The sequence below is a fragment of the Dipodomys merriami genome, unplaced genomic scaffold (genome assembly GCF_024711535.1).
Source record: "Dipodomys merriami isolate MVZ:Mamm:240054 unplaced genomic scaffold, mDipMer1.0.p SCAF_72, whole genome shotgun sequence".
Taxonomy (NCBI): domain Eukaryota; kingdom Metazoa; phylum Chordata; class Mammalia; order Rodentia; family Heteromyidae; genus Dipodomys; species Dipodomys merriami.
The window spans coordinates 329,012-355,181 of record NW_027206313.1 but is presented as its reverse complement, the minus strand read 5'-3'; the positions used below and the strand labels follow the sequence as shown (position 1 = coordinate 355,181).

The 26,170-nt window shown below is 51.2% G+C and overlaps 1 protein-coding gene across 6 annotated transcripts in view; it reads left to right on the top strand.

Moving 5' to 3' along the window:
* LOC138818219 (dynamin-3) overlaps positions 1 to 26,170 on the top strand; it is a 414,072-nt gene that overhangs the window by 261,512 nt on the left and 126,390 nt on the right. For all 6 annotated transcript variants that reach the window (XR_011369011.1, XM_070009224.1, XM_070009221.1 and 3 more), the window contains one exon: positions 20,203 to 20,312. Coding sequence is in view for 5 of the 6 variants with exons in the window: in XM_070009224.1 (XP_069865325.1) it covers positions 20,203 to 20,312 (110 nt within the window). In the remaining variant the exon portion in view is untranslated. The remainder of the gene's footprint in view (positions 1 to 20,202; positions 20,313 to 26,170) is intronic.

Below are 26,170 nucleotides of genomic sequence, written 5' to 3'. Positions count from 1 at the left end.
AGGAACAGACAGGTTCTGAGAGAGCACAAGGTATAGGCCAGGCCGGCAGATGGCTGGGTGCGAGGGCAGGGCCCTGACCAGGTCCCATGCTCCCTGAGCCATCGATTCCTGCAACCGCCTTGGGTGGTGGCCGCTCCATCGCCCAGACTTTGTCTTTCCTCGTCTCTGGTGTTAGCACATGCAGCAGGCAGGCCTTACCTGAACTTACCTGAGTGTTTTGAGACCTTCTCTAAACTTGCAACCTAGCAACTGTTACCACATGGCCATAGTTTTCTGGCCTAACTCCATAGCCTATCTCCTAGTATGATGCTTTTTTTTTTTTTTTTTTGGTCAGTCATGGGTCTTGAAGTCTGGGCCTGGGCACTGTCCCTCAGCTCTTCAGCTCAAGTCTAGCGCTCTACCACTTGAGCCGCAGCACCACTTCTGGTTTTCTAGTGGTTTATTGGAGATAAGAGTCTCACAGACTTTCCTGCCCGGGCTGGCTTTAAACCGTGATCCTCAGATCTCAGTCTCCTGAGTAGCTAGGATGACAGGCGTGAGCCACCAGCGCCCGGGTGAGTTTCCATATTTTTATATAAAATGCATTATCATGTTAGAGACATGTCAATTCTGAGAACCATGTTTCATTTTAGTTTTCATAGGTAACTTAGGGAAATAAAAGCTTGAAACAACTGAACGACACATACATACACACAATTTACTTACACTGCAATTGTGTATGTGTCTGTATGTGTCTGTATGTGTGTGTCTGTGTGTCTGTGTATGTGTGTATGTGTGTGTCTGTGTGTCTGTGTATGTGTGTATGTGTGTGTATGTCTGTATGTGTGTCTTGTGTATCTGTGTATGTATATCTGTTTGTGTGTGTGTATCTGTGTATGTATATCTGTGTGTATCTGTGTGTATCTGTGTATGTGTGTGTATGTGTATCTGTGTATGTATATCTGTGTGTGTCTGTGTGTATCTGTGTATGTGTGTGTGTCTGTATGTGTGTGTCTCTGTGTGTGTCTGTGTGTATCTGTGTATGTGTATCTGTGTGTGTGTATCTGTGTGTGTGTGTGTGTGTGTGTGTGTGTGTGTGTCTGGGGGGGTTGGTTATGTCTTGGAATGATTTTTACAGATTTACACAGGTAAGCATTATTCACTTCTTGTTGAGCTTATTTCCAAGTATTTCCCAGTAAAAACCCTTTGTCCACTTACTGGTTGATTTGAGAACAATCCCATGAGCTGAGTCTAATGAATTATTTTTAATTCCATTAAAATTTTGACCAGATACTTCTTTTGCCGTTTCCATCATGGAGGATATGTTTTCCATGCAGCTCTGCTCACGCGGCACCTCAGAATGAATCCTGTAACAGTCATTCCTAAGTAACATCGCACCCATCTGCGTGCAGTTCCCATGGAGACCAGTTTGATAAAGATTTTGCAGTAAATCATCCAATGAGATAGACTTTTAGTTATTTCCCAATCTTACCTAAGAAGAAGAAACACAGCTGGGTAATCGCCATGAACTTAGACTCCCTGCGAATAAGAAAAACTCAGTTCAAACAGCTGTTATGCCAGATTCTCATTCAACCAACAAACCCGCACTAGAAATACTTCACTCTCTTGAGTGTCATATTATTTCATAGGTGATACAGATGCAAAACAAACAATTGAAACATATGTTCTGAAACAGTGAAATTCGACAGAGTTCACACCAAATGGTGATTAAGTAGCAGGTGGATGTGTGTCTGCATCGTCGTTAGCGATTATTTGTAACACTCTAACCCCTCTCATAGGTGGCCCATGAACACTCAGCAGTAAGCCCAGATGAAGCAGAGTTTCTATTTCTGGTACCTCTGAACTCAGGACCTCACAGTTCCTTGGTTTGCTTTCCCAGCGAGGGCTCTAACCACTTGAGCCCCAGCTCAGCTTTTACTGGCTGTTTTGAAGAGGGAGTCTCCTGGACTTCCTGCCTGAGTTGGTTTTGAACCACAATCCTCTATATCTTAGCCTCTTGAGTAGCTAAGATTATAGATGTAAGCTAACTCTTCAGTTAACTCTTTTCCCCCTCTGGCTATGTAAATGTGGTCTATAGTTTCTAACTTCCAAGAGCCGCTTTTGGAATTTAAAATCTCAAGTGATTACTGAAAAATTTGGAGGTAATCTTAAATAGACATGTTGAAGTTCTTTTTACAACAACTTAAAGATTTAAAATATGGTTTAGGGGAGAATAACTGAGTTGGTGGTATGCAATAATAACTGTGTCATGGGCTTGGACAGAACTCTGTGGTAGAGCACATGCCTAGCAGGTGCAAGGCCCTGCCAGCACCAAAACAAACTGTATCCTTTACCAACTCGTATACGCATATTACAATAAAGCTGAGCATATTCACACACACACTCACACACACAATGGTGGGCTCCTAGAACTTGTAGTTCCTTCCCGCGACGCCCCTGCTGTTTCTCTTCTGCTGGAGCTGTGCCGACTCCTCTCTCTGTGTGCAGCACCATTCCCATCTTCTGCCAATGCTGCTTCTTATCTAAGCTAATTATTGTGTATAGAAGTTCTTGTGCTTTACTTTTGCCCTTGCTTCCCAGTGGTACTGAAGGATTTGCTATTGCTGTTGTTATTTTGCTTTTAATTCTTTCGCCAGAGAAGTTCACATTCTCACTTCGTGCTTAACCTGAAGCTCTGGTGACCACAGCACCATGCTGTGGTGTTGGCTGATGGGTCTGCACTCTGAGGCTCTGTTCCCTCCTCTGTAAGAACGAGCTAGGCTTCTCTGTACAGACAAAACTCCTGAGCAGGACACATACCAAAGAAGAGTTTTCTTCACTAGACGAAGCCATGGACACGATACCACTCCCGGGAATGGCCATGAAGCCTCCAGCTGCTCCTGGGATACGGGGCAGCCAGGATAAACTAGACTAGCATCCGCTGGATCTATGGCTGCTTCCCTTCACGACACGGTACAGCTGTGCTTCGTAAGTTTGCGTGTTGTCTCAGGAGACTGGTTGCTCTTCCTGGTACTCTGCTAAGGAAGTGTCATATTTAACCTCTCCACACCCCACTACCACATAGGACAAATGCTATTTGAAAAGAAGGATGAATACATGTGATAGAAGTGGGGTTTTTTTAAAGTTAAACTGTTGCATTGTGGGAATATTCTTTCTTACATGTAGTTTCATTTTTATTATTCCAGCTTGAGGGTTAAAATTTCCACAGGGCATGTCTCCTGCCACAACTATAGAATTTCTGTACTTTCTCACTTGTCTTGATTTTTATTTTTTGTCAGCTATGGGACTTGAACTCTGGGCCTGGCGCTGTCCCTCAGCTCTTCAGCTCAAGGCTAGTGCTCTACCACTTGAGCCACAGCACCACTTCCAGTTTTCTGGTGGTTTACTAGAGATAAGAATTTCACAGACTTTCCTGCCCAGGCTGACTTTGAACCGCGGTCCTCAGATCTCAGCCTCTCTGATCTCAGATCTCTCTGAGTAGCTAGGATTACAGGCGTGAGCCACGGGGCCCGGCTGATATAGTGATTTTTATCCATGAATAAGTTGGGTTATTTGGTAGTCAGTGGATGGTGTGTTGTGTGCATGATCAGATGCTGTGAGTACTGGGGAAAACCTGGAGCTACTTGGGTAAAAGCACTTCCCAGGAAGCAGATGGGTGGATAAGTACACAAGTAGGCAGTAAGCGGAAACAGCAAGGCTGAGAGAGTAAGTGCACCTGGCTGGTGGAAGAGGTCACACCGTCTGTCATTCACTCAGCAAATACATAGGAGCTTTCCCTCCGCCCTCTCCTGTGCGGATTTCTGTAAGGTGTTACAAATCATATGCCATTTCTCTCTCCTTGGCAGGTCCCTCCTCCTCCCTTTCCTTTCTCCTCTTCTTTGTCTTCCTTCTCTTGTTCCTCTTTTCCTCCTTCTCTTCCTTCTTTTTCTTCCTTGGCTTTTTCCTACTCTCTCTCCTCCTGCTGCTGCTTCCCCTTCTCTTTCTCCAGCTCTTCACTCCTTCTTCTTCCTCCTTCCCCTTCTTTATGTAATCTGTTAAGAAGATAAAAGCAACTCTCAGCCGTCGGGATCATACAAACATAAGCCACGTCCAGATCTAATCTTCAGGACTGAAGTTTGTAACTACTGCTCTATTCAAAACCCAAGCCTAAATAATTCTTAATTATAATCTTTGCAAGAACAACCAGCCACTCTTTCCTATTTGGGGTGAAATAGCCAAGTTTATCTTTTTAAATAAGACATGCTATGTCCTAGGTGAGCCTACAAAAGTAGTGTTGCAGTTGAAGAACTAGGGGGTTAGGGAAAGACAAGGTATATTAGAAGACAACATAATTCTAATTATGTTAGTTTTATTTTGAGTAGATGCTATTGCTTTTTAACATGGGCATTTCACAATAAAGGAAATATGAGCTCTACCATTTTATATAATAGAATTTTCAAACAGAGATGTAGTTATTCTGAGTAATTGAGTAAAAATGGTTACATTTAATTTGGAGAAGGAGGGGGAGCTGGAAGAAGATGAGGAAGGGGTGGGGAGAGACAGAGGAGGACGGAGAGAGGATGGGCCATGTTCCCATGGCGGGACAGAAGCAGACCTGTTGTTCGTCTCCTTGGCTGCCTTGGAGCCCTGCTGGTCTGGCTTTGGAAGGCTGATGTGAACGGGACCGAGCCTCACTTTCACGGTGCTCTGGCCATTAGCTTCTTGAGGATTTGTGAACATGATGCATCTTTTCTTACCTGGACACCACATTTCTTAGACAGAGTTCTCCCCTCTCTTCCTGTGTTTCCCTTATTCTTTCTCTCGTGGGAGGTTTGGCAGTGTTGTGTGTTAAACCGCAGTATCTCTCATTCTTCCATGGCTTTCGCTCTGAGCCACACTAACTTAGTATTTTACCAACCTAGCAGATAATTTGCAGCAAAAGTTAAGCACAGGTTCAATTACACGTGTCAGTATGAATTAGACAAATGTCACTGTGATGCTTTCAAGAGTCCCTCTTTTAAACAGTACCTTTTCCCCCGAGAAGATGAAAAATGCTCTTACAACGAGTGCCTCTTTGTTCCCATAAAGCTTGGTTTATTTGTTTTCTTTCTTCAGGCTGAGGATGGAGGTTAGGTGTTATTCTCCCTGCTTTCCATATGGTGAAATTGGAGCACACAAGCAGGCCGCCCGCCCCCCCTCCCCCCCGCCGGGACGCCCAGCATCAGCCCGGGCTGAGGCCTCCCAGGTGCCAGAGCCTGAATGGTCATTCCCAGGGTGGTCACACACCCAAGCAGTGCCTACAACTTCACTCCCATTTAAAAGTCAAGGCCCTTTATTTGTGCATTCCTGTTCTGAATGCATCAGACCTTTTAGGAGAAGTTCAAATATACATTTCCAAAGCCCATGTTTCCTTAGCTTGGATGTTGTACAGCCCTGCTTTTAAAGATGAGTCTGCATTAATTCAGAATACAAACGCTATTTTTATTCATATTACTTAAATATGTAAAAACAGAACACTGATTTATTTGACAGATCCTCAAAACTAGAAACACCATATGCTAAATTGATACATTAAAAAGGCAAGCCAAAATAACAGTTCCAAATCAAGCAGAAGCATATTGCTGAAACTTGAGCGGATAGACAGGGATCCTGTGAGACATGATGTTCTTCCAGGTCACAGAGTTCTCTGGTCAGCAGACATGTGTTCTGGGTGCGAGGCATAGGTTCCTTTGAGATGGCTTGCCCGGGGATCCCTAGACTGAGTGAGTGCTCTCGCGTCTCTCTGCGGTTTTCTCCCCTTGGAGTATGTACTTTCTACACACCAGAGTACTATATTTTCATTTGGAGGAAAGTGTTGGTATCTGTCTCTCTTCCATTGTATGAGTATACTATAAACAAATGACTACTAGTTGGCACAAATGCACACACAGACTAAAACTGAATGGCAGTGTTCAGTGTATAACATGGTTCCACAGACAATCCCCAAAATCCCTTGTACTAATGGCTTTAAATACGAACACAACATGTCTCTGCAGCTGTCCTGAGCATGCACAGGGTGAGAGCGCAGGGTGCTGTGCGGGGGGAACTCTGCTTCCAACTTGCTGGAGGAGCCTCTGAGTTCTCACGTCCGTCCTTAGACCTTCAGTTACCTGTGCGGAGAACTGGAGGACAACTCAAACGAAGGACCTCCCCTGTCAGACTGCTAAAGCATTCGGCCCTTTGGTAGATGGAAGGACCAAACGATCCAAATGAATGGCACACATAGGATCTTGGGGAAATGATTAGTAACAGTTGATTCTCTAGGAGATGTGACTTTATCACAGCAATAACTGCGTGTAGCAAAGCCTAGAAGCAAGAGAAGAATGGGTGAGTTCTCATAGCATCTGAAGTGCCTGTGTGTGCACGGAGGGGAAAGCACACAGACATGCAGGGCACTTGGAGCCAGCTGGCCATGCAGAGCCAGAGGAGGACGAGAAGACGCATTTCAGGACGGAGCAGAGGGAGAAGGTTAAACAAGGAGGCCACGGCATTACTGTCCCAGCCCATCTTGCTTTGGAATCAGCAGAAAAGCAATGCTGCCTGCATTGAAGAGGTTGTAGAACAGAGTTAGTGTGGAGATGTCTCAGACCAGATGGTTTCTTAGCCAGGGCTTCTCTGTTTTGTATCTTTTCTTCAGCCGTCCCCAGGCTCCTCTCTAATCTCTTCTGCGCGGTGCAGTGTGGGAGCAGGCCGCGGAGGCTGAGGCCCGCAGCCTCCATCTCTCCCGCAGCCCTCCCGCTCTCCCGGATCTATAATCCGTCTTCCTTGAATGAGAAGGCCTAGGACAGCCGGGCGCCGGTGGCTCACGCCTGTCATTTTAGCTACTCAGGAGGCTGAGATCTGAGGATCGCGGTTCGAAGCCAGTCCTGGCGAGACTCCTATCTCCAATTAACCACTCAGAAACTGGAAGTGGTGCTGTGGCTCCGTGTGGTAGAGCCCCAAGTCCCAGCCCCCGGCTGAGGTGCTGTCCTGCCTGTCCCGCGCGTTTCCCTCCTGGCCACGGCGTTCCCTGGCCATTTCCCGCTGGCTGCTTCGGGAGCTTACAGCGCAGAGGCCTGCGGCCTGGGCATTTGTGTTGAAGAGAAAGCGCTGTGCTCGCGTCCAGGGCTGAGGGGCACTGAAGGTTCCTGGGTTTCTCGGGGTTCCTCAGCGACTCCTCAGACCCTCTACGATGCATGATTGTCAGCTTTATAGAGACAGAGTGAGTGGCTGGCTGAGACTGCACGCGCCCCTGGTGGATGAACTCCAGTTGATGGGTGGCCGGCCTCCTCTCGGCACCGTCCCTCCTTCCGTGCCCTGGCAGGCCTCCTGCGCAGGCCCGGGACGCAGAGCCCGCTGCCTCCCTGGTGATGGGCTTCTCATGTCCCCCCCTGTTCCTTTTCTGCCCTCCGCAGCTTCCTTTCTCCTCTCCTATTGTAAGTGTGTGCGTGTGCGTGTGTGTGCGTGTCCTCTGGTCCTTTCTCCCTTCCACGGATTCTCTTACCCTGTTCTGTGTGTGCGTGTGCATGTGTGAGTTCATGTGCTCAGTGATGCTGTCCTCCCCTCCGGAACGCAGCGGGCAGGCTGGGAGTCGCAGCCTGCGGGGGGCCCGCTGCCGCTCTTCCCCTCGCCGAAGCTGTTGGAGCTGCAGACACCAGCTGTGCCTGGGGCACCGGCCAGGAGCGCTCTGGAGTCCAGGGCTGCGTCTCAGAAGGTGCGGGAGGCCCTTCCTCCCGTTCCTGCTGAGAACCTTCGCGTCTTGGAACAGGGGAGCCGCTCACAGCCGTCATGGCTCTCCCCTCCCCTCCCCAAACGCATATTAGCAGATGGAAACATTTTCAAAAACATACAGCTCACAGTGCTCCAGAGGACCTCGAGTCCATGTCTCCCTATGCTCAGCGTTTCCACGCTGGGGGATGGGTGATGGGGGGATGGGTGATGGGGGATGGGGGGTGGGGGATGGGGGATGGGGGATGGGGGGATGGGTGATGGGGGTGGGGTGATGGGGGGATGGGGGATGGGGATGATGGGGGATGGGGGTGATGGGGGTGGGGTGATGGGGGGATGGGGGATGGGGGGGGATGGGGGATGGGGGTGATGGGGGATGGGGGTGATGGGTGTTGGGGGGATGGGGGAGTAGGGGGATGGGGGATGGGGGGGATGGGTGATGGGGGGATGGGGGATGGGGGATGGGGGTGATGGGGGATAGGGGATGGGGGTGATGGGGGTGATGGGGTGATGGGGATGGGGTGATGGGGATGGGGGATGGGGGGGATGGGGGGATGGGGGGATGGGGGGTGGGGGGATGGGGGGGATGGGGGATGGGGGATGGGGATATGGGGGATGGGGGTGATGGGGGATAGGGGATGGGGGATGGGGGTGATGGGGGTGGGGGTGATGGGGGATGGGGGTGATGGGTGTTGGGGGGATGGGGGAATAGGGGGATGGGGGATGGGGGTGATGGGTGTTGGGGGGATGGGGGAGTAGGGGGATGGGGGATGGGGGGGATGGGTGATGGGGGATGGGTGATGGGGGATGGGGGTGATGGGGGATAGGGGATGGGGGTGATGGGGGTGATGGGGTGATGGGGATGGGGTGATGGGGATGGGGGATGGGGGGGATGGGGGGATGGGGGGATGGGGGGTGGGGGGATGGGGGTGATGGGGGATGGGGGATGGGGATATGGGGGATGGGGGATGGGGGGGATGGGGGATGGGGTGATGGGGGTGGGGGATGGGGGTGGGGTGATGGGGGTGGGGTGATGGGGGATGGGGGGATGGGGGTGGGGTGATGGGGGTGGGGTGATGGGGATGGGGGGATGGGGGATGGGGGATGGGGGTGGCAGCTTTGGTGTCCGCCTGCGGCTGGGTCACCGAGGACGGGGCAGCGGGTAACTGCTCACCCACCGCGGAGGGGATTGTCGGAACTGTGCGTGCGACGCCTTCCTGGCCCCGTTTCTCAGAGGAGTCAGAAACACACTGGCTTGTGCACAGGGCGCTCTAAGTCAACCTTGCAGAAATGCATGGAGCACTCGGCCAAAAAAGCCGTGTGCGCAGAGCGCTGCGTGGCCCGTCCGCGCGTGACGCCGTCACAGGGAGCGCGGCGACGCTGCGTGGCCCGTCCGTGCGTGACGCCGTCACAGGGAGCGCGGCGACGCTGCGTGGCCCGTCCGTGCGTGACGCCGTCACAGGGAGCGCGGTGTCGCTGCGTGGCCCGTCCGCGCGTGGGGCCGTCACGGGGAGCGCGGTGACGCTGCGTGGCCCGTCCGTGCGTGAGGCCGTCACGGGGAGCGCGGTGTCGCTGCGTGGCCCGTCCGTGCGTGACGCCGTCACAGGGAGCGCGGCGACGCTGCGTGGCCCGTCCGTGCGTGACGCCGTCACAGGGAGCGCGGCGACGCTGCGTGGCCCGTCCGTGCGTGACGCCGTCACAGGGAGCGCGGTGTCGCTGCGTGGCCCGTCCGCGCGTGGGGCCGTCACGGGGAGCGCGGTGACGCTGCGTGGCCCGTCCGTGCGTGAGGCCGTCACGGGGAGCGCGGTGTCGCTGCGTGGCCCGTCCGTGCGTGACGCCGTCACAGGGAGCGCGGCGACGCTGCGTGGCCCGTCCGTGCGTGACGCCGTCACAGGGAGCGCGGTGTCGCTGCGTGGCCCGTCCGCGCGTGGGGCCGTCACGCAGGTAACGCTGCGTGGCCCGTCCGCGCGTGGGGCCGTCAGGGGAGCGCGGTGTCGCTGCGTGGCCCGTCCGTGCGTGACGCCGTCACAGGGAGCGCGGTGACGCTGCGTGGCCCGTCCGCGCGTGGGGCCGTCAGGGGAGCTTGGTTCCGAGGCCGCGGGTCCTCTCCCCGAGTCGGAGGCGCGCGGCGTTTTCCCGCGTTTTACAGCAGCGCTGCCGCTGTGGCCCCGGTTCGAAAGTGTCTTCTTTTAAAAACCGCGCAAGCTGCCGGGCGGCGCAGCAATGAGGGGGGGCGGCCAGGGGGCGCGCGGGTGCGGGTGCGGGAGCGCCGGCCAGGGCCCCGCGCGGGTGCGGGTGCGGGAGCGCCGGCCAGGCCCCCGGGAGCGCTGGCCAGGCCCCACGCGGGTGCGGGTGCGGGTGCGGGTGCGGGAGCGCCGGCCAGGGCCCACGCGGGTGCGGGTGCGGGAGCGCCGGCCAGGCCCCACGCGGGTGCGGGTGCGGGTGCGGGAGCGGGTGCGGGTGCGGGAGCGCCGGCCAGGGCCCCACGCGGGTGCGGGTGCGGGTGCGGGAGCGCCGGCCAGGCCCCACGCGGGTGCGGGTGCGGGAGCGCCGGCCAGGCCCCACGCGGGTGCTGGTGCGGGAGCGCCGGCCAGGCCCCGGCCCGCGGCCTCGAGGGCGCCGCCCCCCGGCGGGCTGCCAGGTGACCCCGGCACGAGCCGGCATGCCACCGGGCGCTTCTCCCGGTCCTGCCCCTCCTTCACCGGCTGTGTCCTTGCGAAGCCACTAGGCTCTTCCTCTTCGCATACTGGAAGTTGTTACTTCACATGTCACAAACATGTTATCGACTGTGATTCTTGTGTATGAGCTGGGCTGGGACTCAGCCCGCGTGCTGTCCATCACCTGAGCTGTAGCTCCACGTCAGGCTCACAGACTTTCCTGCCCGGGCTGGCTTTGAACTGAGATCCTCAGATCTCAGTCTCCTGAGTAGCTAGGATGACAATGTGAGCCAGGCTTGTATGTCACATTTTTTCCTGGTTCAAGATTCTTTCTTTGAAAAGTTCAGGAATTGCAACACTACATATATAGTAGATATAATACACGCTACATATATGATAGGATATATCACACACTCACGCTTCACATAAGATTTTATTTTATTTCTGTAGTATTACTACTATTGTTTTGCTTTTCCATTTTGGTCAAGTCTTAAAAATACAAGTTTACTGACTGAATCTTCTCTGGCTACATTCAGTGGAAAAGCATTTATTAAGGGGGATAAATTGCTCCGAGAACCATTGAGAAGGAAAAAACATTATAGAACTAGTTTGAATTTCCAGGAGTAGTTCCAGAAAGAAAATTCCAGAACTGAGACTGCCGAGGCCCGTGTGCCTCCACGACTGGGAGGGAAGCTGTACCTCAGGCAGCCACCACCGGGCATCCAGAGCCAGCCAGAGCCACCCCGGGCCGTGCGCCCCGCGCCTGCCACCTTCCCCGCGGACAGGACTGTATCTGATTGGCTGCGACTGGGATCAGGGGCTGGAGCTAGATGAGCAAGATTAGAAAGGGGAAGAAGGTTTTGAATGTGCTGAGGTCCCCACCCCAGAATCCACTGGGCAGATCGCCTTGACTTGTGTGATCTATAATGCCAGCCATCACACTGGGCTCCTTAGAAACTCTGTGTGGGGACTTGTAGAACACAAGGCCTACCTAGAAGATGATCAGGAAGCAAGCTGACTTTTCCATTCAACTCTGAGTATACAGACTTTTTTGCAGTAATTTTTTTACTTCTGCGGGTCTTGGCTAAGAGAATGTCTGCTGTCAGTGCAGGGACAGGAAAGTCCATCTGGCTGCTGACGACCTGGGGCAGGGCAGGATTGTAGACTTTCACTAATTTCTCTCTCTCTCTCTTTTTTTAATTGTCAGTTGTGGGCCTTGAACTCAGGGCCGAGGTGCTGTCCCAAGCCTCTTTGGGCTCAAAGCTAGCACTCGGCCACTTCCAGTTGTTGAGTGGTTAAATGGGGATACGAGTGTCAAGTAGGAGAAAATTGAGGGAAGGGGTAGCAAATTGGACAAGAAATGTGCTCATTACCTTACTTATGTAACTGTGACCCCTCTGTACATCACCTGACAATAAAACAAAAGTCTCATGGGGACTGTTCTGCCTGGGCTGGCTTTGTCCTGCGATCCTCAGATCTCAGCCTCCCAAGTAGCCAGGATGACAGGCGTGAGCCACCAGTACCCGGCTAATTTCTCTTATTCTCCTACCCATCCTGGCGCCTCTAAATCTGAAGTATCCGTGGGGTATTGTGTTCCTGTGTCCTGCTGGAGGTTAGAAATGAGACGCTGTGGGGGGAGAAGGTGACCTTGTGTTAGCAGTGGCTGCAGCTACTTCTGTGTGGACACTGGCTGCGCCTCTGCTCCCGCCCACAGTGCATTCTCTTTTAGAGATTCCAGGTGCTTCAAGCGAAGCACAGCCCGGGTGGGTGGCCCCCCCACCCCCCATCTCCTCCTCTCAGGGAAGGGGGCAGCCCTTCTTTTATGCTAATTCAGCGCATACGTCTCTGCCTTTTGAAGGTACCTGGTTTCCTGTTTTTGCCCTTCTCATTTTTTTCCTCTTCATGAATCAATATCAAATTTTAAAATCCTTTCTCCCCTTGTGACAGGGAGTTTGGGGGAGGTGAAGGAAACCTGCACGGGGCCAGCCTGACCACCTTTGCTTTGACCTTTCAGTGTATTCTTTGGTTTGCTCATCATTATCAGTCTTGTGCCTTGCACAAATGCTTACATATGAATATTTCTTTAAGGATTAATATACAGATTAAGCATAAACACTTGAGGGAAAAGCTTTTGTGTTCTCATTCTCCAGCTTTAGTGCTTTTGTCAATAGGGGTAGAGAAAGGCCTCACTTTGAAGGTATTAGATGGGCCTGGAAATACAGGACAGTCCGTGCAAAGTCAACCTCAAATCATTGCTCGAGAATGGGATGAGGATGGAGGCAGGCCTGCTGCAGCGGGAAGGGCTGTGTAGGGGATGCAGAGGTTGAACCGGGCCCTGGAATGGGATGAGGACGGAGGCAGGCCTGTGGCGTTGGGAAGGGCTGTGTAGGGGATGCAGAGGTTGAACCGGGCCCTGGAATGGGATGAGGACGGAGGCAGGCCTGTGGCGTTGGGAAGGGCTGTGTAGGGGATGCAGAGGTTGAACCGGGCCCTGGAATGGGATGAGGATGGAGGCAGGCCTGTGGCGTTGGGAAGGGCTGTGTAGGGGATGCAGAGGTTGAACCGGGCCCTGGAATGGGATGAGGATGGAGGCAGGCTTGCTGCAGCGGGAAGGGCTGTGTAGGGGATGCAGAGGTTGAACCGGGCCCTGGAATGGGATGAGGATGGAGGCAGGCCTGTGGCGTTGGGAAGGGCTGTGTAGGGGATGCAGAGGTTGAACCGGGCCCTGGAATGGGATGAGGACGGAGGCAGGCCTGTGGCGTTGGGAAGGGCTGTGTAGGGGATGCAGAGGTTGAACCGGGCCCTGGAATGGGATGAGGACGGAGGCAGGCCTGTGGTGTTGGGAAGGGCTGTGTAGGGGATGCAGAGGTTGAACCGGGCCCTGGAGACTTGGTGGGAGCCAGAAAGCGGGCGCAGCCTCCAGTGGGGGATGTGCGGATGACCAGTTCTATTCCCGCCTGGTGGAGATGCTCCATGTTGGCCCAGGCCAGAGGACCCCTGTCCCCGACACTGGGTTTTCCTTGGGCCTAACCGGAGACGCCACTGGACAGGAGCAATTTCTTCAGCACCAGAGAGAAAGTAAGGAATAGCCAGGTGCCGGTGGCTCACGATGTCATCCTAGCTACTGAGGAGGCTGAGCCCTGAGGATCACGGTTCAAAGCCAGCCCAGGCAGAAAAGTCCGTGAGACTAATCTCTAATGAACCACTAGAAAACCGGAAGTGGTGCCATGGCTCAAGTGGTAGAATGCTCGCTCAGCTGAAGAGCTGAGGGACAGCACCCAGGCCCAGAGTTCAAAACCCAGGACCACTGGGCTGGGAAGGTGGCTCAGTGGTAGAGCACTTGCCTTGCACGCATGAGGCCCTGGGTTTGATTCCTCAGCACCACATAAGCAAAAAGAAAAAAGCCAGAAGTGGCACTGTGGCTCAAGTGGTAGAGCGCTAGCCTTGAGCTGAAGAGCTGAGGGACAGTGCTCAGGCCCAGAGTTCAGGCCCCACGACGGACCCACAAAAAAAAAAAGACCCAGGACCAACCAAAACAAAAAAAAAGTAAGGAAATATCATTGAGAAGCCAACCCGCTGGTTCACAGATGTCCTTCACCATTCAAAATGTAGTTCTGATTAAAGCAGGGTGAAGAGCGTTTCATACTTATGCAGCTCTATAGTTGTGACTTCTTAATAGCAAGAAACACCAGGTCTTAGTTTTCAACAGCATGTGGAACTAGTATTCTGGCATTGTCAGTATTTTTATAAAACTCTCTCTTTTCACCTTGGTATTTTGATTATTTCACAAGTCACTTATCATCTCTGCATCCTAATCTAGCACCGTGTTTTCTGACTGTCTACTACCATCCCACGTTAATGAGCTTATGGCCGGGTAGCAAAGTCAGAGCAGCAGAGCATAAACTGGTGCAGTGATCAGCCCTCGCTGGGTGATGGTGGCCCCAGATTTGCTTCTGTCCATAGGAGTTTGTCGTGGAGTTGAAAAGGCAAAGCATCCGCTCATCCGGGTGACACACTTGTGTGCTTGGGAAATGAGACAGGAGTCTCACATCACAGAGAGTGAATTGTGCCAGTAGCCTCATGGGACCAGCCTGGGCTGGGGTCCCGCAGGAGGCAGTGGAGGGCAGGGTGTGTGTGTGTGAGGGCCAGGCCGCCACAGAGCTGCGGGGGGGGGGGGGGGGAATGTTTGTAAACCTGGGCCAGGTGCGTTCTCAGCCAGGTAGGCAGGGCAGGGCAGGGGGTCACTGAACTGGAAGGCTCAGGAAATTATGCCTGTGGCTCCAGAGATTGCTTAGTTAGGGGAGCAAGATGGAGCGATAATCAGTAGGGGAGAAATAAGAAAAGAGGCAAGCAAGTTCCAGGCAGCTGTATGCCAGGGCGGAGTCCCAGCCCCGGGACACACTCGGAGAATAAGATTCGCACATGGTCTAGACTGTGGACGAGGTATCTGGACTTTCTTGTGTGCAGGCCTCAAACGCGTTTCTTGACCAGGCCTTGGAGGTGCTGCCGGGGCGAGAGGGGGTCCAGTGGCCCCCTCCCCCAGGTGGTGTCCTCCCCCCCACCCCCGGCCCGTGGCCCGTGTGAGTCGGAGGAGCTCCACCTTCAAATCTACGCAATGCATTAGACTTTCGTATCTGAGCCTATTTTTAAGGGACTCTGCTGATTTCAAAATATGGAATGGGAAGAAAACAAGAAGACAGATGCTGAGAGCGATACTATTTTTGTATGAAGCGTCACTGAAGCCTTTGCTCCGCGGGATCATGGTTTGCAGGGATTGTAAGGGAAGTCGAGTGCTACATTAGGGAAAATGCTGCCAACGGAGGAATAGTTGAGAGTGACAAGAGGCTATGATCTGGAATGTTCCATGTAGAAAATGAAAACGTTTCACTTAAAAGCACCGTTGGCTTTCCTGAGAAACAGAGTCCCAAGCGGCTGCAGGGGACAGCTTGAAGAGTTTGACTTTATTCCGAGAGGCAGCCGTGCTTCAGAGAGCGGGGCTGGAGTGAGGCACACAATGAATATGCATGCTTTCCATCCCGCATGTGCCAGTCAGTCCGAGCGTGGAGAGCTTGCAGTGACACATGGGCCATGGCACATGTCTGGGCCCAGATCCCTTCCTGGGATCCAGGATAATGTCTTTGCTTTCCTGCTTTCAAGGAGGAGAAAAAGAACAACTGTGGGGGAAAAAAATACTCTCCAGTGTCTCATTATCATGATTCAAGGGGAAAAAGTAAACTCAGTGAGGAAAAAAGCATTGCCCGACGTCATTGTCATTATCTTTGGTGCAGCAAGCAGATCCCAGCGTTGGCAGAGCATTTGTAGCTGCCTGAGCAGGACTCTCCCACCGTGGACAACGCCGTCTTTGGGTCAAGTGCTTGGTGAGCCGTCATCCGGCCACGGGGGCCTGGGCTGTCACGGCGCTGCCTCACGCACGCTCTGCACACATCACTGGGAGGCCAAGCACGCGAATGCCCTCACCATCACGGGGGGGGGCTCCAGTGGACGCACACTTCTCCATGGGCGTGAGGTCAGATGCTGTGCAAGTGCACACGAGAGTGACACATGAGAACGACATGGGAGAGCCACACATGGGAGACGCATGGGAGACACACATGGGAGACACACGGGAGACACACACGAGAGACACACGGGAGACACACACGGGATACACGGGAGACACACACGGGAGACACGGGAGACACACGGGAAACACACACGGGAGACACACACGGGAGACACACACGGGAGAGACACACACGGGAGACACACACGGGAGACACACGGGAGACACACACGGGAGACACACACGAGAGACACGGGAGACACACGGGAGACACACACGGGAGACACACACGGGACACACATGGGAGAGAGACACATGGGAGACACACACGGGAGACACACACGGGAGACACACACGGGAGAGACACACACGGGAGACACACACGGGAGACACACGGGAGACACACACGGGAGACACACACGAGAGACACGGGAGACACACGGGAGACACACACGGGAGACACACACGGGACACACATGGGAGAGAGACACATGGGAGACACACACGGGAGACACACATGGGAGACACACACGGGAGAGACACACACGGGAGACACACGGGAGACACATGGGAGACACACACGGGAGACACACACGGGACACACGGGAGACACACGGGAGACACACGGGAGACACACGGGAAACACACGGGACACACGGGAGACACACAGGAGACACACACAGGAGACACACGGGAGAGACACACACGGGAGAGACACACACGGGAGACACACGGGAGACACACACGGGAGACACACGGGAGACACACACCAGAGACACACACGGGAGACACACGGGAGACACATGGGAGACACACACGGGAGACACACACGGGACACACACGGGAGACACACGGGACACACACGGGAGACACACGGGAAACACACACAGGACACACGGGAGACACACAGGAGACACACACAGGAGACACACGGGAGACACACGGGAGAGACACACACGGGAGACACACGGGAGACACACACGGGAGACACACGGGAGACACACACGGGAGACACACACGGGAGACACACACGGGAGACACACACGGGAGACACACACGGGACACACACGGGAGACACACGGGAGACACACACGGGAGACACACACGGGAGACACACGGGAAACACGGGAGACACACGGGAGACACACAGGAGACACACGGGAGAGCTACACGGGAGAGCCACACAGGAGAGCGACAGGAGTACCATGGCGCGTCCCCTGAGAAGTGTCCGCCAAGCCGTGGTCGGCCCCTGCCAGCCCTGCCAGTGTGTCACGGGGCCTGGCTCTAACCTTGCCATTTGCTAGCCTGAGAAATGGTGTGAGTGCATTACACATCATACAACAGCCGAGCAAACCGCTGAAGCAGTTTAACACACAGCCACATGCTTTTTTGAGATTAGGGTTTGCTGGCGCACGTTTTAGCATATAAATACACGTCTATGTTCTCTGTGTGTGCGGCCAGGCGGGCATGGCTAATTTTGTAAGGATGAGGTCTGAGGCCAGCTCAGGACAATAAGTTAATAAGCAGTAAGCTAGGTGTGGCGATCCAAGCTACAGTGTGGCCACAGGTGGCAGATCACAGTCCAGGCTGGCCCTGGGCGATGCCCTGCCTGAAAAATAAATTGTTACGATGTCATGAGTGAGCTGAAGGATGGATGGGGAGGGTTCAGGTGTGACTGGAGAAGGAGCGGTGGCCTAGTACCAGAAACAGGGCCGTCCGGGGGAACAGTGCTGGGACAGACGCGGGGAGGGAGAAAAGGGCCAGTGTTAGTTGAAATTCCCTAGCAACTATATCCATCAGGGTAAACCAAAAAGAGAGAAATCATGATTAAGAATACGTTATCCCAACCTTTAAAAATACTGTCATTTCACTAGACAACTAACATAAGGTATTAATGAGATGCTTCGCTTTTATTGCTTCGTACTAAATCTTCATTTAACATCCATGAACATCTCAGGTGCCAGTCCGCCTGCTTCATGGTGCTCACTAGCTGTCTGTTCGGTGGCTCGTATTGGAAAGCAGTTAGTAGGCTACTGAATAGAACTGACAAAGATCATTTGGCAAGTTCCTGACTCAGGCTGATGTGGAGACACACTGCATTTTGGAAGCCATCGTTCTTGAATCTGTCCTGCCGCTCTGTGCCTTTTGTTTTACTTGAGCTATTTCAGATTCAAGACTCTTTTGTTTTATTTTCCCTTTAGCAGGATGTCATTTTTTCTTTAAACCACCAAGATCTTTAGAACTGTCCATGATATATTGTTTCAGTGCTTCGAGTTGCTGCTGCTTGGTGTAATTCTGTTTGACTTAGAACTTTAATTAAACAAATCAGTCTGAATACTTTTTCTTCTTCTTTGTCAGTCTCAAAACTTGTGATTATGAAATAATTTAGCAATGTGTCCTCAAAAGCCTTTAAGAAATGACATTTAGTAAATGGGAAATGAAGAGGGCATTTTCCATGTTCATGGGGGTGTGTGTATGTGTGTGTGTTTGTGGTGTGTGTGTCCAGTGCTTAATATCTGACATGCACTGAACTGGATTTTTTGTCTTCACTATATGCTAAAGAATGCAGCACAAAAGGGATCCTGCTTCTATAGAAAGCCAGCCAAGGTCATTGTGTTCCATCTTTACAATGAAATGCAGATTTCCCATTAAAAAGCAAATCCATCATTTCAAAAGACTGAATAGGATGGTGCATTAAAAAAATCCAGCTGTTTAAATTTAGGGCATTGAAAAACATCCAATAAAAAAATGTTCCCTGGGTCTGAAGCATTTTCATTTGATTATGTATTGGATAGGTTTTCATTCAGTCTAGAGTCTGGTATTTTAGAAGGCTGCCCTAAAATAGGTGGACTTGTGTTTTAAGTAAGTTGGACTCAACTGTGGCACTTCACTTGCTTACGTTGTGCATCTTGCAGTTGAGCAAGCCTTTGCTTGTTTTGTACAAGGACACACTGGACACGCTTCCCCTGGCTTCCTCCACTCCCATTTGGTTTCTGTTGTTGTTTTTTCTCTTCTCGAAAGATGTTGTCTGCCAGCACAGCCATTTTGTTCTCCAAGGAGCTTCTTCCAGCTTTTCCAGTCATCTCTTCCATGCTGCCTTCTTTTTGTGGTCAAGTATGAGGCCTTCTTGACACTAGCCTGATGTGCTCTGCCATGTTTGCTGACTAAGAGTAGGCAATGGCCAGGCAGTGATAGTCCCCCACCACAGCCTGGCTCAGGAGCGCAGAACAGCTCTGCTAGCCTGCAGATGCTCAGGGGGCCGGCTGGACGCTCTAGCAACTGCCAAGCTTATCTCAAACATGCGTGCATTGTGCCCACTTCCCGAGGCATTAAGAGCTGTGCACTAAAAGTTATAACTATGACTCCTCGGGGGTCCTACTTTTTTCCTCATCCAGAGGATTGCTATTTAACAAGCACAGTGCTAGCATGCCCTGGAGTAGGTATTTACTAGATTTCTGGCTCTCTCTTATTATGCTGGTTGTTAAGCATTTATGCATAGGATGATGTTGCCTCTGAGCCACTTTCCTGAGAGCAAAGGCTTCCAACAATTCTTTGAGTCTCATATATTTGCAACCCTCACCTTTCCAGGATACGTATTGTTCTTAAAGACTTGTTCATGCTATGCTAAAAGAGGACTTGTTCTAATTCCTATCAGTCTTATTCCAATGGATCCTTTTCCATGCCTTGATGGGTTTTAGGAGGGGGTTCTTTCTCCGGATCTGCATTTTTGGTCTAGACCAGACGAGGGGAGTGCCCTCGCATCGTTTCCGGGGGTATTTTCACACTGGGGTCCTGGGCTTCCCACTCCCCTGCCAACACTGGCTATCAAAACTGCTTAGGCTGCAAATAAAACACGAAATGAAATCCATCTGCCATTTCTCGTTGAATTAGGACCAGAACATTTTTGTTAAATATTAACAGATGGCTAAATTCTTAATATCAAACTAACATTCAGAAACATCTAAGAGGACGCACACCAGGGAGAGGACAGAGCACCATGTGTTTTCTCCTCTCTGGGCCCTTCCCGGCCTCTCTCCCTTCCCCTCCCTCATTTTTCCAACCCACGTGTTGAGAATCACTGGAGACTTTTGTCTCAGATGACTTGTATTCCTCAGTAGCTAGTATCAAAATAGTGTTTGATGGTATCAGGATAGGGTAATCAAGTGTCAAACACTCAGTGGTGTGTTGTCATTGGCTTGGTCTTGCATTAATAACTTCTCTCTCCCCATTTCTTCCCCCCCCCCCCACCCGCAACAGGAAAAGGAAAAGAAATACATGCTTCCTTTGGACAACCTGAAAGTCCGGGATGTGGAAAAGAGTTTTATGTCTAGCAAACACATCTTTGCACTCTTTAATACAGAGCAGAGGTAAGACTATGAAGCAGACTTTCATCTGGATGGTTTTTCCTTGAATTTCTGCATGGCTTTGTTGGCATGTCCCTCTGCTTTCCTTTCACTTGTTAACATTTTTAACTCCTGGTGTGGGTGCTGACTCCTCGAGGCTGAGGTGTGGTAGGGGAGCTCCTCGGGGGCCGGCTGGTTTTACCCCCTGTGCTTTCAGTGGGTATGAACTCATGCGGTGCCCGTTCTTCAAGCTGCATTTTGCTGCCGTGAGGTCTTCCTCACCTTGATTATTTACATACTGCATAGTTGATGGCAATTTCAGTGATTTCCCCCTAAAACCTATGAACAATGCCCAAATTCAGTGAGCAGAATTATTCAGCTAAAGTAAAGCTGTAAAGTTTCTCAAAGGCAATACCCACACTGGCCGACCTTGGCATTTTTATTAGCTGATCATGCGGTTTAGAGATGATGTGTGTGGCTGCCATTAGAAATTAGAAAGCAGAGGTTAAGACAGGTTCTCTGACTTTTCCAAGTTCACACAACACAGCCTCAGGACCCAGCGAGGAACCTGCACGCGGGCTTTGTGGAGCTCTACTTTTCTTCATGTTTGCGATAGGTTCTGGTCACCCTTGGTGCTGTAGCCAGTAAAGTGAAATTTACAGATGAAATAAGAAAATGGAGAGGCAACACAGAACTGGGGAGAGAGATGTAAATGGGTTACAAGTAGGCAAGGATAACAAAGGAGATTTTCTCCAAAGAGAGATGTTCCAGGAAAAAAATCTAATTTGAATGAGTAAGTTAGTAAGAGAGTGAGTCAGTAGGTGGCAAGGTCTAATTTTAACCCATATTTCCAGGCTGTGTTTCATCTTTATTTAGCAATGAATACAGTTGTTTGATTAGGTTCAGTGAGTGGCCCAGGGTCAAGCACACAGTTAATCAAAACAGCAAAAGAAGACTTCTTCCCACATTCCCAGTCAGTTGCTCAGAGTGACTCATCACGCAGAAATACTTGGAAAAGCCACAAGAACAAACCATTTGAAGAATTAAGGGGAGACAGAGGACCAACATGGTGCTTTTAGAATGTAGCTCGTGAGCAGCACTGAAGATGAACAAGAATAAGAAGGGACCTTAGGGAGAGGGCTCGCTGTGCTCCATCTGCAGCCAGGCGGGGTGCAGTGTTCATGGCAGTGAAGAACTCCGCAGAGGGAGCTGGGGAGCCCGAGTATCGTGAGGGGCAGGCGTGGCCCTCGGCCTGCCTGGGGGCCCGCAGACGAGAACCCTGTCTCCCCGAGGACTTCAGGCTATGAAAGAACTTAGGACGATGTGAAAACACGCACTTTTGGAACATGTGAAAGCGTGTTTGTGGGTGTTGCCAACACAAGAAAACGCTAGACTTTATAAAGTCTACAAGTTCTAAAACAGTACTAATAGCGAACTCTTCCAGCTCTTCTCAGAGAGCCCTGTGGGGACACACACCCCTATAACTAATAAGCACTTCCCTTTGAATGCCCGTGGACTTCCTTATCTTTTTCCTTGATTTTAAAGAGGATTATTTTTAAGTGCTTTACGGTTGAATACTGACCTAGATAGCGGTTACCAGGTGAAAAATATTCTTCACGTTCCTAGTTATTAAGACTGTCTGTTTATACTTTAAGAGCCTGGACAGACGTTGAATCTTATCAGTACCTCCACCTAGAAGATTGTATGATTTCATTTCCTTTCATCTCTGTATGTGATGAAATGCACTCGTAGGCCCTTTAGTGTTAAAACCATCCTTGATCTCCTGGCATTAAAGCTACGTCATGATATAATGCATCTGCGGCTAAAGTGTGCTAGCATTTCATGTAGGCTTTTACATTTATGTTGTAAAGGAGATTTACCCATGAATATCTTTTTTTTTTTAATGTGTGCTGTCACTGGCTGGTTTTAATATCAAGGTTCTTTTAGCTTTGTATAGTGAGGTGAGGATGAATCTTCATTGTTCTTTGGAACATCAGTTTAAAATTCAGCTCAGCTTCCTGTCTGGTAAACATTATGGTTTTGACTTGGAGCCTTGTATTTTCTGCACAGGTACTCTACCATTTAGCCATGACTCTAGCATTTCTTGCTTTTGTTACACTTGCTTTTTGCTCAGGACCAGTCTTGGAATGAAATCCTCCCCATTACACCTGTTGAGTAACAAGATTACAGGCCCAGACTGAGTTTGGGTCTCGCTAACTGCTGGACGGGGTGTGCCTGGAACCTTGAGCCTCCTAATTTCTGTCTGTACGGACTCTTCCTTGGTGCTTCATTGTAGTCCTTTTTTTTTTTTTTTTTTTTTTTTTTTAGTCCCACCTTCCACTCGAGTACTAATCTCCATTACCGTTGATTAGGTAGGAATGTACCAGTCCATTTTCTTTGCTACTGTTAAGATTTTAATTCAGTCCATCTTTTTTTTGTAAGGAATGGACTTTGGGATGGTCCTGGCTCCTAAACTCTAAGGTACAGTTTGTTCTCCTTGTGTGGACATTGAAACCGAAGCTTTTTGGTTCTGAAGCTGATGCGATCCAGAGACCTAACTACAGAAGAGAGGCTTCTTCTCTGGGGAGCAGGGCATGCGGGTAGGACTCAGGACTGCCTTCAGTTGGAAAGAAAGTCCACCTTTCTCAAATCCCAGAGCAGATCTGGAATCAGGCGGGGCATTTCCTGATGCAGGCCTATGGCTCAGGCCTTGCTATCGAGTTAACAGCTGGTCTGCAGTCCTCCTCATTCGGTGTGTGAGAACTGCTCATGTAACAGCCCTTTCTAGAAGGCGTCCTGGCGCATAATAGGCTCTGTGGGAGTCTGGTGGGTCCCGGGTCTGTCCGCTCTGGTTCCGCCCGGGGCGGGGCGGCCCACGGAGCCCCCGAGCTCTCCTCCACACTGCCCACATTGCTGTCTGTTAGAATCCGGCCTTCATCCCTGACAGCGCGCTGGGGCCCGCTCAGGACGGAGCCTGTCCACCTCACCCCTGTCCTGCGCCCTCGGGCCCGCTCAGGACGGAGCCTGTCCACCTCCCCCCGTGTCCTGCGCGCTGGGGCCCGCTCAGGACGGAGCCTGTCCACCTCCCCCCGTGTCCTGCGCCCTCGGGCCCGCTCAGGACGGAGCCTGTCCACCTCCCCCTGTGTCCTGCGCGCTGGGGCCCGCTCAGGACGGAGCCTGTCCGCCGGCCCGTGTCCTGCGCCCTCGGCCCGTGCGCTGCAGGTGGAAGGGCGTCTCCCTGCTCCGCGTGTCCCAGCGCGTCCAGGGCGCTGCACCAGCCCCTGGGTGCTGCGCTTAGGTTCAGAAAAGGGTGGCTCTTCTTCTCGCGGCTGGGCGCTGTGCTTTCCCACTCTTGAGTGGAAAGGGGTTGGGATTAGCTTCTCCCTTTCTGTGCCTTTCTCTCAGTGTTTCCGTAGGAAGCCCTGCTTAGACTCCAGTTGTTTGTAGAAAGTGTTTAAACGAGTGCTGCGCAGGCGGCGGTGCCCGGGCCTGCGCCCGAAGGTCGGGTCTGCACGGAACGTGGCGCAGCAGATCCGGATCCGGGCTGGAAAAGGAGGCGGCCACTCTCCCGAGCACAGGCGGCGAGGCTCTTATGAAAGCATGTCGTCCTCTGGACCGAGTTAAGGAACCGAGTGCAACGAGGCTTATACATGAAATACCCAAACACCGGCCGCGCTGCGTCTTTGGCCGCTGCGTCTTTGGCCGCTGCGTCTTTGGCCGCTGCGTCTTTGGCCACTGCGTCTTTGGCCGCTGCGTTTTTGGCCGCTGCGCCTTCGGACAGGGCCTGGGTGTGTTACCTGACTTTGTGCCCACCGAGTCCACGGAGCATCCTTCCAAGGAGGCCCGCGTACGCCCCAGGCTTGGTTCTGTTGGAAAAAGAAAGAAATTGTATACCTTATCTTGATCAGTGTCAGTCCTTCTGTCCGTCCATCCTTCTCCACCCTCTCTTTCAGCGCCACCTCCTTCCTAATGTAGAGACAGATGTGAACATGCCAGTCACCGTCTGATGACCATGTGGCCCCCCGGAGGGCATCAGTAGTGGCTGCATGAACACACTTCTGCACTGTGTTTAGGAAATGGAGTGGTAGACATTTTGACATCTTTGTCTTCATATTGACATCTGTTTAATTAAAACATAGTTCTGGTGCGAAGGAGTTAGCACAGTAGAACAGTGCTTGCCCAGTGATCCTAAGGCCAGGGTTTGGTCCCCAGCAAACTACAAATGTGTGCAAAATACATACATGCATACATACATACATACATGCATTTACATTTTTTAAAAAACAAGTAAAAATGTGGTCAGGTGCTCTTGTGTGGTTCCTGGAGCTTTGTAGGCATTAATGTCAGCAGGGGCAGGTTGGATGGTAGTTGCATTGTCCTCCTCTGCCATATGGAAATGATACAATTTATGCCATTTGTTAAGAAAAACAAAGTTGTTAATACAAATTTTGTTAACTAAAGAAAAAAGAGCATTCTGAACCCAGAAACCTAGGTCCTTGGTCCCAGTAGGATGTTGTTTGAATCAAATAGAGCTAAATTCTGTAACATTGTCCTTTAAAAAGCAACATCTCAACAGTATAGAGATTGAATTATAAATGGCACTTTATTTTTACAATCTTATTTCTTTTGTTAAAAAATGCTTTGTACCCATAACTAGATTCAGGATCCTAAGTCTTAATAACACATTACAGGTTTTCTGTTCTTCAGATAACATTGATATAAGTTAAAGGAGATCCAAAAGCTAGAATTTTATGTCTCTTCCTAAATTTTTCCTTCTGTTTTTGGCTAGCATGACTTCATTTGTATGGATCAGAACAAGATTTGAGAATTTTTGCAGCTATTAATAGTGAGCTCATGATATCTCAGTGCTATTTATTGCCCTCTATAGAACTGGAACGGTAAGCCTCATCTGTCCCCTTGTTGAGGAGTTGACTAGAGTCTATCTTTAGCTACTAAAAGAACAATTGATATCCTCAAAGTCTATAAATCCACATCTTGGAGCCAGAGGTCTGTTTCTGAGCTGCTGTCTTCCTTTCCTCCCCTCTCTCAGTCCAAGCACATTTACCATCACGTGGTTGTTAGGCTGTGTATTACAGTTGTTTCCTAGGTGTTGCTACCATGTCTCCTTGCCCATTTCAGTCTCTCTCTTGTGAAATAGCATGGTTAGGAAAACGTAGGTGCGCCAGGGTGGGGGAGGGAGATTTCCCAGGAGGACTCTGCAGAGATGGATGGAGAGCCAAAATTATCCGCCCATTTGGTTTACTTGACTCACTACACTAGGACAGAAAATCAGATGATTTGATGAGGCTAAGTCTGTAACAATTGATTTCACAGAGGAGATAAATTCTCACGAAAGACAACATGATTGCTTGGGTATAAACTGCTCGTGGCTTAAAGAAATCCAGATTCAGCTCTGCAGTGAACAGAGAGTGTGGCACTCCCCGCGGCGCCTGCTTCCACCTGTTCTGAGGGAGAAGATAGCAAGTGTGCGCCCCTGTCTCCCTCCAAATGCCGCTGCAAAGCCCGGAACGCTCTCTTGCTCTCGCCTGCTCACAGCACCTGTGAACTGCTGTTTTTTCCTGGGGGATTTAGGCAGTGTTTCCCTAGGGAGATTGTCTGTAGTTCAGATAAAGGAATTGATAGGACAGAATCAACTTAAATCGGTTCTTTCTTCCCAAGTATTCCAGCTTCTTAAGCTATCCTTGACTGTTTAAGCCATTAGAAGTCCCAGCAGGGATTCTGGTCAGTGTTTTGGGGTATCAATCTTCAAGATTGTTTGGATGAAAAGGCCCAACATGGCTGTGTGAAGTTCAAGAACAAAAAGAAATTATGTCCTTCCCGGTGAGTTTACTTTTCTTCTAGGATTTCAGAACATACTGTCT